The following is a 13,856-nucleotide window of genomic DNA, read 5'->3' as shown; positions in this document are numbered from 1 at the left end:
GTGAATTCACATCACTACATCTTGTTCCAATCAGACTATTTAGGGTTCGTTTTAGTTTTCTCCTTTTTCATATTTTATCTTTTTTCTCTGACATTGAGAAACCTGGCTCTTATTATTTGCTTCTATTATCATTAATTCACTTAGTTGATCCAGCACTCTTTGTGTAACCAGTCTCCCACCTCTGACCTCCTTTGCAAAGATTCTCTTCTAACTCCATTCAGACTGATATCCCATGGCATGTTCCTGCATGGTGGCATGTTCGCTCTCTCTTGGGTTCAGGTGTTGACATTTTATTGTAGAAAATAGGTCATAAGTAATAACGATTAAATTTGCTTTTCTTTCTTTCTTTTTTAATTGCTTTTTTTTTAAAGCCTTAGATGCTCGCTTAGAAGTTGGACTTGAACAGCAGGCAGAACTTATGTTGAAAATGATGTCCACCCTGGAAGCAGATTCCATTTTACAGGCATTGACAAATACATCTCCTACTTGTAAGTAATATTAACATTCTTAGAGTATTGCATTCAATGATTTATCTTTTCAGTTATTTTCACGTGCTTTCAGTAAGGGTAGATTTTAAAATTCCATGTCGCGTATATGACTGCAGGGGCTAAGTATATCGTACCTCTGTCCCCCTCCAAGTTAGGAGCAAACTGAGAAGTTAGAGGATTGACAAATGGCGGTACAGAATACCTCCATGGAGTGCTCTAAATCCTAAAACCTGAATTGTGGTTTTGTTGTTGTGCTGTTGTTAGGATAATGAAATTCCTGTGGAAATCAGCATAGCTAGTTGTCTTGGAGTTTATATACTTCTAGGATGCAAGGCATAGATTTGGATGATAGTCAAGTGGGCCTACTAATTGAACCCCAGAATTGAGAGGATTTATTATCATCTGCAGCAAAGGAAGAGAGACTTTTTCTGTAAAAGTCCAAAACAAAAAAAACGCATTACTGTTGAGTCAATTCTGGCTCATAGTCACCCTATAGGACACAGTAGAACGCCCCATAGGGTTTCCAAGGAGTGGCTGGTGGATTTGAATTGACAGCCTTTTGGTTAACAGCCAAGCTCTTAACCAGGACTCCATAAAGGGCCAGATGGTAAATATTTTAGGCTTTGTTGGTCATATGGTTTCCACTGTAACTATTAAGCTCTCCTTGTAGAGGGAAAGTAGCCTTAGACAATATGTCGATGAATGGATGTGGCTGTGTTTCAATAAAAGTTTGTTTACACAAACAGGCAGCCTTTTAGATTCTGCCATAAGTACTAGACTTTAGATCTTCTCATGGTGTGGGGGTTCAGTTTTGATGGTAGGCTGTCTCTGAAAGAGTGAGGCACTGAGCTAAGCAGCAGGTGATGTTTTTATTTTCCCTAGGCTTCCGAATCACTTCACGTTACCTGGGGCAGAGTGAGTAAAGGGGTACGGGTATATCCAAAGACCAAACCCATTGCCGTCGAATTGATTCCAACTAGTAGCGACCCTATAGAACAGAGTAGAACTGCCTCATAGGGTTTCCAAGGAGCAGCTGGTAGATTTGAACTGTGAATCTTTTGGTCAGCAGCCTCTGTGCTGTAGGTAAAGTCCATATCTGGCTTCTCTTACAAAGGGAATTTACAGCCCATTTCAGTAGAGAAATTCGGTTTTTAGATCATCCTTTTCTTAAATCAAGTTCTTTCAGTCTGCATTTTTTTCATGTATTTCCTCTGTTTCTTTAGAATACATAGAAGAAAGGAGAAAAACAGAAGGAATGAGCTAGTGTTCTATAATCTTAGTTTTGATATACTAAGATTGTTGTATCTTATCTCCCATGTAATGTGGGAATCCCTTTTGTAGGATTCAGCCTCTACTTGATCACAGACAGGTGAATACTGCTCAAAGTAGATCTTTTCTTTGTTAAACATTACTTGTTTGAAAAAACTTAGAAGATTCATTTGTAATCGTATCTACTTCTCTTAATATTGTATCTTTTGATTATTGTCCTGTACAGAACTGTGCCCTTTTTTTTAATATAACTTTCTAAACGTATGAAAACATCTGTTAGTGTTCCTGTATTTCTTTGTTTCCCACGAATATATTCTTGTTTAATGAGTTTCGTGGGAGACCTGACCGTCAGAATTTTTGAAAATTTGACTAATGCGCAGTCAAGATTAAGAATCAATTGGCTAGAATCTAGATTATTCTAAAACCCTCTTCTCAATAATTAGTGAAGATTTTTTCTTTCTCTCTCTGCCATTTTCTTCCTTCATTTTTTACTTAAAAAAATTGAAAATATAAATTGCTGGATAGTATAGATTATTTCCTTTGGTGGCTGAGTCCTTTGTATTTGGGAGCTTCTCTCTTTGGTGATTTCTCTTTTGTTAAGTAATGTCAAAGCGCAAAACTAAGCATGAACTTTGTAAGTAGAGAACAATAGAGTTTTATTGAAGAATAGAACAGTCGAACCAGCTAGCACAAAGCGCTCCAACAGGGTTGAGAAAAGGAGTGATTTTATATAGACGTACAAGCAAGTCTTTCTACATATCTTGTGATGTTTACATATATTGCAAACATTATTTCAAAATAGCTTTTACAGAAATCACGAGACTTTCCCCCATTCCCTACTGTCCTTGGGTACATATCCTGGAACTTTTTATCATATATCTTGACCACGTTCTTGCTTCCTCTGTGTTTGCTTAAGAGGTGGTTAAAGTTTTACAAGAGTGGGAAATTTTAAGCAGAAGCTTTAAGTAAAGTGCAGTCCAAACAAAATGGAGTCAGATTCAAATCTGTGTCAGCCATCTTGGTTATGCCAAACACCTCAAAGTTTTAGGGTGCTCTCACATATTTCCCCCTTTTGATCATGAATCTCCATAGAGTTCCCCAATCATTATTATAAGAGTTATTTTGCTGCATAGACTCATTGTTCACAGCGGTTTTTGTTTATAGATTAAGATCATCCTCTGTTTCTTTACCATGCCATAGCTCAGACACTCTGCTTCTGTGATCTGCTAGGCTACATTAGTGTAGAGCTGGGTCACCTTAGGAGGAACAACTTAACTAACCTGGAAGACTAACTTAAGGTATGAAACTGGCCTCCTTTAAAGATTCAAGATACATAATCCTCTGCATGGCAAGAGTAGTGATGGACTGGTACAAGCATTAGATAGACATTTCATAAAGCATTTGACTATTCCTATAACAATGATTATTATAATTAAAATAATTAGTCCAGTTTGTAATATAAAATAGCAGCCAAGAACCAATCCCAGTTGATAACCAACCAGAAAACCAAAGAAACCAAACCCAGTGCCGTCGAGTCGATTCTAACTCATAGCAACCCTATAGGACAGAGTAGAACTGCCCTATAGAGTTTCCAGGAGCACCTGGCGAGCTGCTCCCTTTGGTTAGCAGCAGTAGCACTTAACCACTACGCCACCAGGGTTTCCAACCAACTAAAGATATCTGGAAAAGGAGAATCAGGCATAGGAGGTGTTGAAAGCAGTCAGGTAGCCTGTTGGCAAATTTTTTGGATATCTTGTTCTACTTCTCCTATGTTAATCTATGCACAGCAGGAGGTATTGGCAATAGCAGAGATTCCACCGTGTTGACCTAAATGAAAATCTAGAGCTTTTCTATTATCTAATAATGTCTTAGCAAGAGATTCTAAAGATTTTTGTTGAGTTGTCATTTCATCTGCAAGATCATCAGCAATTGGAGCCATAGTAGCAGATAAGTTGCAAATAAGACTTTTCAATTTGTGGAACGCCATATCAGGGTAAAAAGGCTCAGAGGACCATCCATCCTAATTTGGGCTTATCAGCTATTGGATTTTGGTTTTTCATTCGAACTGCCCAGTTCAATGGGTCTGGCCTCTTGAAACGGATAAGGAGTTTAAAATCATCAGTCTAATGTATGCTCTCATTATAAGAATGAATGTCTAATGGAACCCCTTAGTGACCTTCAGTAAATTGGCTTGTCATGTTCCAGCCATTCAGGCAAGGTAATGCCCAGGCATAGGGCTATTTGGACTTAACTCTTCTAGGATGGGATAACTGGATCCTCCATATAAGAATGCATATCCATAGGGAGCGTAAATTTTGCACCCCCAGGTACTTTTATGTTAGGGAGGGATGGTTTGATTCACTCATTCTAGCTAGTCTTCCATTAAAAAGTTATTATAAACAGATAACCGTCCTGGCACCAGTGTATTGTAGGAGGGGATTTTACATTGATTGGATCCTCTGGATTTGTTAATATAGTTTTGGACATCTGCTGTATTAATACAGTTTCTCCAATATCTGGGGGTGTCTGGGATAAGCACTTTCTGAACAGGCTAAGCTGGCCTTGATTTCAGTCAAATTAAGGCAGGGAACTGGAGGTGATGTTGAATGTCTAGGGGGGATGCCATAATGTAACATGAATTGCTCTTTTTATAGTAATGTTAGGACTAATGGTACTATTAGGAACAAGGCTGTAATCTGGTATTGGTGAAGCTAGTGGGTCTGAACTTTTATGCCTGGAATGTGAATGGGGATGGCAGAACCAGCATTTAATTAGGTTTCCGGTGCTAGCCACTGATTGAACTAGTCTAATAAAAGCATTTTCTTCACATACGGTGGAAGATTTTATTAAAAAGAGAAAGATAAAGTTTAAACGAATTTGCATGATGAGTAAAATTACCACGGTAAAAGACCACAAGTATTAAAGCTAATAATATAAGATTAGATAATAACATGAGATCATAAAAAGAACACCTAAAATTATAAAACACAGTCCATAAAACTCAACCAGATTCATGAAGTCTTGTTCTGCAGTCTTGGGATCAGCTGTCTACCTCAGATGTCTGCTTCTAACCAATAGGGCATTTTTAGGTGAGTTTCAGTTCTCCATACAGTTGGAAGGTCCAAAAGGGCACCTTGGCCCTCTTTAGTTGGGACCAGTGGATCCAAGTGTTAATTCCCTGCAACTTGGCAGCACATGGATTAGTACGGAGGACTAAATTTAGTCCCTTCCAACTGGGTTCTAATGAGACTTTCAATTGATGCCTCCTCCAGCATCCATAATCTCCTGGAACAATGTCAGGCAAGTTCTGAGGCTCTGTTTTCTGGTCATCAAAGGCCTTTTTATTCTGTGTAAAATAAGCTTTACAATATGGGATTAATGATTGGCATCATTTCAACGTGTCAGGTTGAACTTTGTTAGAAACAGTGCAAGCCAATATTGGAAATGGCCATGGGTCTTCCAGTAAATATTTTGTAAGGAGTAAGTTTATGGAATCGTAACAGAGTAGATCTCAAGTTTAAAAGAAATAAAGGAGGAAATTTAACTCAGATTAAATTTAGAGCATCACAGAGCTTGGCTAACTGGGTTTTAATAATGCCATTAATCCTTTCTATTAAAAAAAAAAAAAGAAATTGAGGGTGATAAGGGGCAATGTAATGTCTGAAAAATGGGGAAGATTCTGCCTCTTTCTTGGATGACTTAACCAGTGAAATGGGTCCCCCTATCATTACAAAAAGTGTTTGGTGCTCCAAAGATTTGGATATTTCCAAGAAGATTCTTAGCTACAGAGGTCACAATAGCACGATGAACAAGGGAAGGCTTCCATCCAATGTGAAAAGCTACAGACCATTATTAAAACATTTGTAACCATTTGAGGGTAGAAGTTGAATGAAATCTATCTGGCATTCATGCATAGGACCGGAGGGTAAAGGGTACTGTTGGTAAGCCTTTGAGATGTTCCCTGGGGTTATGACGAGGACAAATGGGACAGTAAGAAGTAATGTGCTCAGCAACCTCAAAAGAATTTTCCCTACCAATATTTCTTTAAAGTTTCACTCATTTTCTCTCATTCCACGTGGGAACCTTTATGTAAGGTCTGAATCATAGGAGTATGGAAGAGTTTAGGTAAGACAGGTTTCTGTCTGTATAATCGAGTGTCAGGGTTTTGGTAACAACCTGCCTTTTTCCATATTTCAGTCTCTTCAGTTCAAGCTAATTGATGTTGTTTTAAAGATTTTTCTGAAGTCAATTCATAAAGGTTAAGACCACCAGTAGACAAGTTTAAGGAGTCCTCTATAGTCGCTATGAGTTGGAATCAACTTGATGGCAATGGGTTTTGCATTTATTCTTCACGAGGCCAAATGTAATATTGGAAGCAGCTTGTTTGGCTGTTTTATCAGCAAAAGCATTCTCCCTGTTTTCTTCATTTTGGGGTATTTCTTTTGGCTGGTGAGCTTGTATTCTTACTGTAGCAATTTCAGAGGGTAGTAGCACAGCATCTACGAGATCTGACATTAAAGTTCCATTTTTTTATGGCAGCTACAGAAGTTAAAAATCCTTGTTTCCATAACATACCAAAATCATATACAACCCTGAAACTATATCTACCATCAGTGTAAATATTATCAGACTTCCCTGAAGCAAGCTTACAGGTTCTAATAAAAACCAAACCCATGTCATCAACTTGATTCTGACTCATAGTGACATTATAGGACAGAGTAGAACTCTGCCCCATAAGGTTTCCAAGGAGCAGCTGGTGGATTCAAACTGCCAAAATTTTGGTTAGCAGCCATAGCTCATCGTAGCTCTTAACCACTCTGGCACCAGGGCTCCACAGGTTCTAGTAAGAGCAGTTAATTTAGCTTGCTGGCCAAAAGTAGCTTCAGGAAGATTTTGACTCAAGGATCTCAGTAGAAGTTGTGATGGCATATCCAGCCTGGTAATGAGAGCTGGCAAAGTCTGGTTTTAGTTAAGAAAAGTCCACAAACAAAACTAAATCAGGATTCGTTAAAGGCATCTCTCTTGTACTTTCTGAGGAGTCAAAAGTTGTTCAGTCAAATCTAGGTAACTATGAATGAGGTAATTATCATTGCTGATCTCAGGGAGAAGGGTGGCTGGATTTAGGCCAGACACAGAATATAGTCTAAATTGGATGCAGCTAGAAGGAGAACTTCAAAGAAGTAAGTCAACTGGCTGACAGGTGTTGGATCAGAACAGAATTAAGTATAGCAGATATGGCATGAGATACATAAACTCGTTGCTATCAGGTAGATTCTGACTCATAGTGACCCTATAGAATAGAACTGTCCCATAAGGTTTTCAAGGAGCAGCTAGTAGATTCGAACTGTCAACCTTTTGGTTAGCAGTTGTAGCTCTTAACCACTGTGACACCAGAGCTTCATATGAGGTACATAAACATCTAAAAAATTATCTAACATTTTTTCTGCGGTGACTTCTACTAGTTTGGTTGTAGCAGCCACTGCCCTGAAGCAAATAGGATATCTTCTAGCTACAGGTCAAACTGCAGGCTGTTTTAACCTACAAGTCTTTGATATCCTTCCATGTTTCTGCATAAGTACACTGAAATCATTTCCAGATATTTTGTGCAAAAAAAAAAAAACTAGCTGATAATTAGGAAAACCCAAATCGGGCTTATTCTTTAAAATCTCTCTTAATTTGCTGATGGATTAATTGGTCTTCTAATGAAATTTGGAATATGTTTGGTTCAGAGGTCTTTAAATATTTATATAAAGGCTGGGCTATTAATGAAAAGTTGGGAATTCGGGTGTAGCAATAGCCACAGAGCCCTGAAAACCCTCATAATTGCTTCTTTGTTTTAGGTAATGAAAAAACAAGAATTGCTTCTTTTCATTTACGATCAATAGGTATGCCTTCTGCAGAGATTAAGTGACTCAGATATTTAACAAGAGTCTGGGTCAATAGTAATTTTTCCTTAGAGACATCATGTACTGCAGCACCTAGGTATTTTAATAAAACTACCTTGTCTTCAAGGCAAGCCTGATGGAAGCCTGAGCAAATTAACAAATCATCACCATATTGCAGTAATACAGACTGATTCATAAATTTCAAAGGCTGTAAATCAGCATGAAAGATCTGAGAGAAATAATTAGGAAAACCCAAAACCAAACCTGGTGTTGGCAAGTCCATTCCGACTCTTAGTGATCCTGAAGGACAGAGTAGAACTGCCCCCATATAGTTTCCAAGACTATAATCTTTATGGAAGCAGACTGTCACATCTTTCTTCTGCAGAGGAGCCGGTGATTTTGAACGGCCAACCTTTTAGTTAGCCAAGTGCTTTAACCACTGTGCTACCAGGGCTCCCAGGAAAAGGCAACCAATATCGTACAGGTATATCGAAAAAGGCACTGCAAAGATCTATAACGGTAAGGTAAATGCCATTCAGGGGAACATGAGAGGGTAATAAGCGAGAATTAGGAACTACCTAGAAATAACAATATGGTTAATTGCGTGCAAATCTTGAATAAATCTCCAACATCTACTGTTTGGCTTTTATGCTGGAAGGACCACGGGCTATTACAAGGGCTAGTGCAGGGAATGATTAAGCCCTTAGAGAGAAATTCTTGTATAACGGGAATTAGTCCTTTTGCTTCCCATTTGAATGGGTAATGGGGAGTATTTGGTAATGGCTTAGATGAATCTACTTGGATTTTGATTGGTCCTGCTGATAAAACTCAGCCTACATGAATAGATATGGAGGCTCAAAATTTCTCGAATTTTGGGTAAAAATATCAGGAGGAACAGCATTTTGTTAAATTTGATTTTGATTGAGTGTAACAAGCACTTGGATGCAACAAATAATTTCCTCTTTTTGGATATCCTCTAAATCAGAAACTACTTCTGTTTTCCTAGGGTCATCAGGCAGGCTCAGTTATATTTTGTCTTTTTTGTTGGATTAAAATGACGATTCCATTTAGATAAAAGACCTCTTCCTAATAGGTTAATTGGGGTAGTAGAATTGAGTAAAAAAAGGGCATAGATCTTCAGTAGGCCCAAGAGATATTGGGATAGGCTAAGAGTGAGTTAGCATTTATTCTTGATTAGCAACCCCTGTGATTTTTTTTAAGTTGTAGTGCTCCAGATAGGGGCTTTCAAAGTCAAATGGGGTTCATGTCAGGTATGGTGGCGCCAATATCAATTAAAAATTGACAACGTTTGCCATTAAATTTCAAAATAGTTTCCCCTTGCAGTTTTAGTACTACCACAGGGAAAGTCCCTTTTATGACCCCGGATTCCCTTCATTCTACGTCGGACTGAAGGGCATCCTGTTGGGGAATCTTTATCTTCTTTAATTTATAACATTCACTCTTTCAGTGGCCGGGTTTCTTGTAGTAGAGGCAAAAGTCAGCCTTAGAGCCACTAGAAAATTTTATCTTTTTCTTTTGATTTGGGATTTGCAATTATTGAAATTGAAGGGCCATCAACGTATTAGCCTTTTTGTGTTTGTCAGCCTTGAGGGTCTGAAAAAGTTTATGAGCCAAATTTGTCAATTCAGCGAATGGGGGCCATTTTCCAATCCAACCAGTGTTGTTTAACTAAGGCTGAAATTTCAGGTTTTAATACAGGCATGAAAACAACATTTAAAGCTCCAGTTGTACCTGGGGCAGAGATATGAAGACCAGAATGTTTGGAAAACTTCTGAAGTAGTCTGGTCTGATAATCATATTTTATTTACAGGAATGAATTTTTATCCAATCGATTTTTGGAACAAAAGCCTTAGGAATAGCTTCATAAAAAAAAAAAAACCTGATAGCAACCATTTATGCATTACTCGAGTGTCCTCCAACAGTTCATTGGCTGTTTTGTTTATATTTACATCCAAACTGTTTTTAGGGTCTTTCCATTCAGCATGTCCTAATTATAGTTAAGCCTCTCCAGGCACAGTTATCATATGGACTAATTGGAAAAATATCCAGGAGCCCAGGTTGATGGGCTTTAACAAGAATTTTAAATTCCTCATCAAATTTCTAAGGATCTTCATGCAGTCTTGGGAAACCCTTTACCGTGCAATTCTGAGCGAGTCCAGGGAATAAAGATGACGTGGGGAGACTCTGCGTCTGTAGGTTGAATCTTAAAAGACATTTCAGGTACAGGTATTTTAGTATCAGGAGTCTCAAGGTAAAAAGGAAGTTCAGATGGAGTATTGTTAGTAGAATAGGAGAGTAAAGGGGAATATAAGGAGGAGACACCCGGCAAAAGAGCAGTTGGATCGGGAGCAGAATTCTGACATTGCAGCTCCTTATTTCGTTTATTTAATTTGGAAATGGTATCTTGCTGGCAAGCAATTTTGCTATCTTGGTGTCTTTTGGACTCCCTAAATACCAGTCCCCCATGGCGCAGTTCTACTGTGTCCTATAGGGTTGCTTGATGGCAACTGGTTTTGGAAACCCTGATGGGGTAGTGGTTAAGAGTTTTGCTGCTAAACACAAGGTTGGCAGCTTGAGTCCACCAGGCGTTCTGGGGCAGAAACCCTCTGGGGCAGTTCCACTCTGTCTATAGGGTCTCTGTGAGTTGGAATCGACTCGACAGCAGTGGGTTTGGTTGGTTTAAATAGCATTCAAAATAGGAATTCCATTAAGGTTGTTTAATTCAGCTGCCCTTATGTTCCAATTTGCTGTGCAGAAAAACTAATTTAGTAAGCTCAAAAGAGTCCCAGAGTGGCTGCTGATTTTCCAAACCATTTTTGGTGAGGTTATGCCAGACAGACAAAAACACAGATTCTGAAGGACCAAAATGCTTGTTCATGTACTGGGCAGGAGTCCCAGAGGAAGAATCTGAGTTGCTCTTTATTTGACACTGCCCATATTTCCAGCAGACAAACTAAACTGTACAGACCACAAGAACAGAAACAAATCTGATCACTAATAGATCCACAATAAAACTTGAAGAGCTTCGATGCAAGAAAGTGGAGCTGAATCCGAGAAGTTTTTTACCTTCAGATGACTCCTGAGTGTTTGCAGAAATGGAGAACTCAAATGGCTCAGCTGGTACCTGAGCCCATGATCCTCAGCACCTTGAGGCTCATTGAAAACAGTGCATGTTTGGTATCCCAGTACTGACACCATAAATGTCAAAGTGCAAAATTAAGCACAAACTCTGTCAACAGAGAACAGTAGAGTTTTATCGAGGAATAGAACAGTTCAAACCAGGCAGTACAAAGTACCCTGCTGGGGTTGAGGAAAGAAGTGCTTTTATATAGAGGTGCAAACAAGTCTTTCTTCATATCTGCTGATCTTTCATTTATCGATAACAGTATTTCAAAATAACTTTTACAGAAATTACAAGACTCCCCCTCCCCTCCAATCCATGGGTACATTTCCTGGAAAATCTTATCATGTTCTATGACCACATTCTTGCTTCCTCTGTGTTTGCTTAGGAGATGGTTAAAGTTTTACAAGAGTGGAAAACTTTAGCAGATGCATTAAACAAAGTGAAGCCCAAACAAAATGGAGTTAGATTCAAACTCCTGCCAGCCATTTTGGTTTTGCCAAGCACCTGAGATACTAAGGTGCTTTCACAATAACGTATTTTATAAATGTAAGTGTTTCAGATACTACAATATAACTTAAACCATTAAGACTGTAGGTTTTTTTTTTTTTTTTTAAAGATTATATATATTAATAATCAGTTAACGTGTCTCCTGATACTTTGAGTATAAAATCATAACTGTGTTTAATTTTCAGTATCACAGTCTCCCACTGGAACAGATGATTCACTTCTAGGGGGTTTACAAGCAGCGAACCAAACCAACCAGCTTATCATACAATCATCATCTGTCCCAATGTTAAATGTTTGTTTTAACAAACTTTTCTCCATGCTTCAAGTCCATCATGTTCAGGTATGACTTCAGGAGACATGGTATATTTTTACATATTATTGCTAGCCTAGTAAGTGATGAAAATAAATGGGAGAATTGTTCTTAACTTGAGAGGGATAGTATTTTTTAATACTCAGTTGGAAAATACTTTGATAACCACAGCCCCTTGATGATGGGCCTTTTAAAATTTTTATGTTTTTAAAACTTTAGTATTTCAGTTCTCACCACATATTATACATACATACCCATGTGATTTTAAGACTTGAATCACCTGTTTTAATTTAGAAAAACACCTATAATAGGTAAATTATAAGCTTTAATTCAATTGTTAAATTTTGTTTCAACAAGAATTTTATGATTTGTTTGCTTGTCAGCTAAATTAAGGCAGCTAGAGGAAGTATTTAATAGAAGAATTCTTTACTCTTCACAAGGAGTCAAAACATAAAATTTTTGTTTAAAATGGTATTTAGTAGTATACTAGATGAATATTATATTTTGCCAATTTTCAATCTTTTTAGTTGGAGTCACTTCTCCAGTTGTGGCTCACATTGAGCCTGAATTCTAGTTCATCAGGAAACAAGGAGAATGGAGCAGACATTGTTTTATATAATGCTAATCGAATACCTGTCATTTCATTAAATCAAGGTAAGATTTTTTGGAACAAAATCATTAACATAGCATAAAAAATAAGTTAAAAAAGTAATGATTAGGTTTAAATACACCTAATTCTTATTTGTCTTTAGGGGTTATAATGTTTCAGTGACTCCCCCCCCCCAAAAAAAAAGTTTTTAGATATTGACTTAATAATTAGTAAAAAAAAAAAAACTAGAAAACTCTTATTCTCTGGTCTGCATTAACTGTTTTTTGCATTTGTTTAACTTTTTTGTGTGTGGTAAATATATGTGTAACAAAACATTTGGCATTTCAACATTCTTCTCACATACAGTTCAATGACACTGTGTTCATCTTGTTGTGCAACCATTGCCATTATCTATTCCCAAACTTTTTCCATCCCCCTTAACAGAAGTCCTATGTCCTCTTAGCAATGAGTTCATTTTTCTTCTCCCTCCCTTCTGCCCATAGTAACTGTTAATAAATGTAGGTCTTTACACACTTTCCTATCCTAGATATTTCACGTAAGTGGAGTCATACAATAATGTCTTTTGTGAGTGACTTATTTCACTCAGCATGATGTTTTCAAGATTCTTCCATGTTGTAGCATGTTCAGGACTTCATTTTTCTTTATGGAAGAGTAATATTACAATGTTATATATACCACATTTTGTTCATCCATTTATCAGTTGATGGACATTTAGGTTGTTACTACCTTTTGGCTATTGTGAATAGCACTGCAGTGAACACTGGTGTACGTGTATCTGTTTGTGTTTCTGCTTGGTCTATATATCTTACTTATGTCTGTATAAAACTAAACTGTATGATATTCTATTTATCTTTGCATTTTATTTCCTTATAATATTGTCTTGTTCATAGTCTTTTGCATCAGCATTTTAAAAATATGAATTAGTCCTGGGGAATTGCTGAATTGGAGAAGGATGTCATTTTTTTTGTGGAAGTTGTGTTATTTCATTTTTTCTTAGCAATTGCAAGAGTGTGGGAATAGTGATAACAGAATAATATCTTTCAGTACGGAAAAGAACTAGCCTTTAGCTTTGGCAACAGAAGTCGATTTTAGTTATATTTTAAGAAAAGGTAAAAGAAGCATCTATTCATGGTGCTTTCTCTCTGGAGAAGTACATCCAGATATTCCAGACTCATCTTTACATTTTCTGCCCCATATCTGGAGTCAGCATTTGAGGGGAAAGGGTATTTTAAGAGCACAGTCTTGGCGCTGTACTATGTTTGTGCGTTTTAAATAACTTCTTTGGTTTCTGCAGTCACCATGATTGCTTCTTATATGGACCTTCCAAGTTACTTCATTATTGTTTGAGTTTGTGCTCTGACTGCAAAGCTACATTGGATATGAGTGGTTTCCCCACCCCAGCTTTTTTAATATGCCCTCTTTTCAGTTTTTAGATTTGTAGAATGAGAATTTTCAGGTGTACATGAATTGTGTTGCAACATTAATGTCTGTAGTGTGGAAAAGACAACCAATTTGTAGTGATAACTTATTTTATGTGCCCTGGGCTAAGCTTTAAACTTAAATATAATATGTTACTGAACATTAATGCCTGTGTTGTATTTAATGGGGAACTCATTTCATTTATATCTTTTGAGAACACTAG

General features: G+C 37.4%; 1 protein-coding gene across 15 annotated transcripts in view; it reads left to right on the top strand.

Annotated features, from left to right (window-relative positions):
• BIRC6 (baculoviral IAP repeat containing 6) overlaps positions 1–13,856 on the top strand; it is a 582,018-nt gene that overhangs the window by 355,712 nt on the left and 212,450 nt on the right. For all 15 annotated transcript variants that reach the window (XR_002787222.2, XM_064277234.1, XM_023555261.2 and 12 more), the window contains 3 exons: positions 372–488; positions 11,480–11,634; positions 12,132–12,258. Coding sequence is in view for 14 of the 15 variants with exons in the window: in XM_064277234.1 (XP_064133304.1) it covers positions 372–488; positions 11,480–11,634; positions 12,132–12,258 (399 nt within the window). In the remaining variant the exon portion in view is untranslated. The remainder of the gene's footprint in view (positions 1–371; positions 489–11,479; positions 11,635–12,131; positions 12,259–13,856) is intronic.

Source organism: Loxodonta africana, chromosome 26 (assembly GCF_030014295.1).
Source record: "Loxodonta africana isolate mLoxAfr1 chromosome 26, mLoxAfr1.hap2, whole genome shotgun sequence".
Lineage (NCBI taxonomy): Eukaryota > Metazoa > Chordata > Mammalia > Proboscidea > Elephantidae > Loxodonta > Loxodonta africana.
This window is presented reverse-complemented; position numbering and strand designations above follow the sequence as displayed.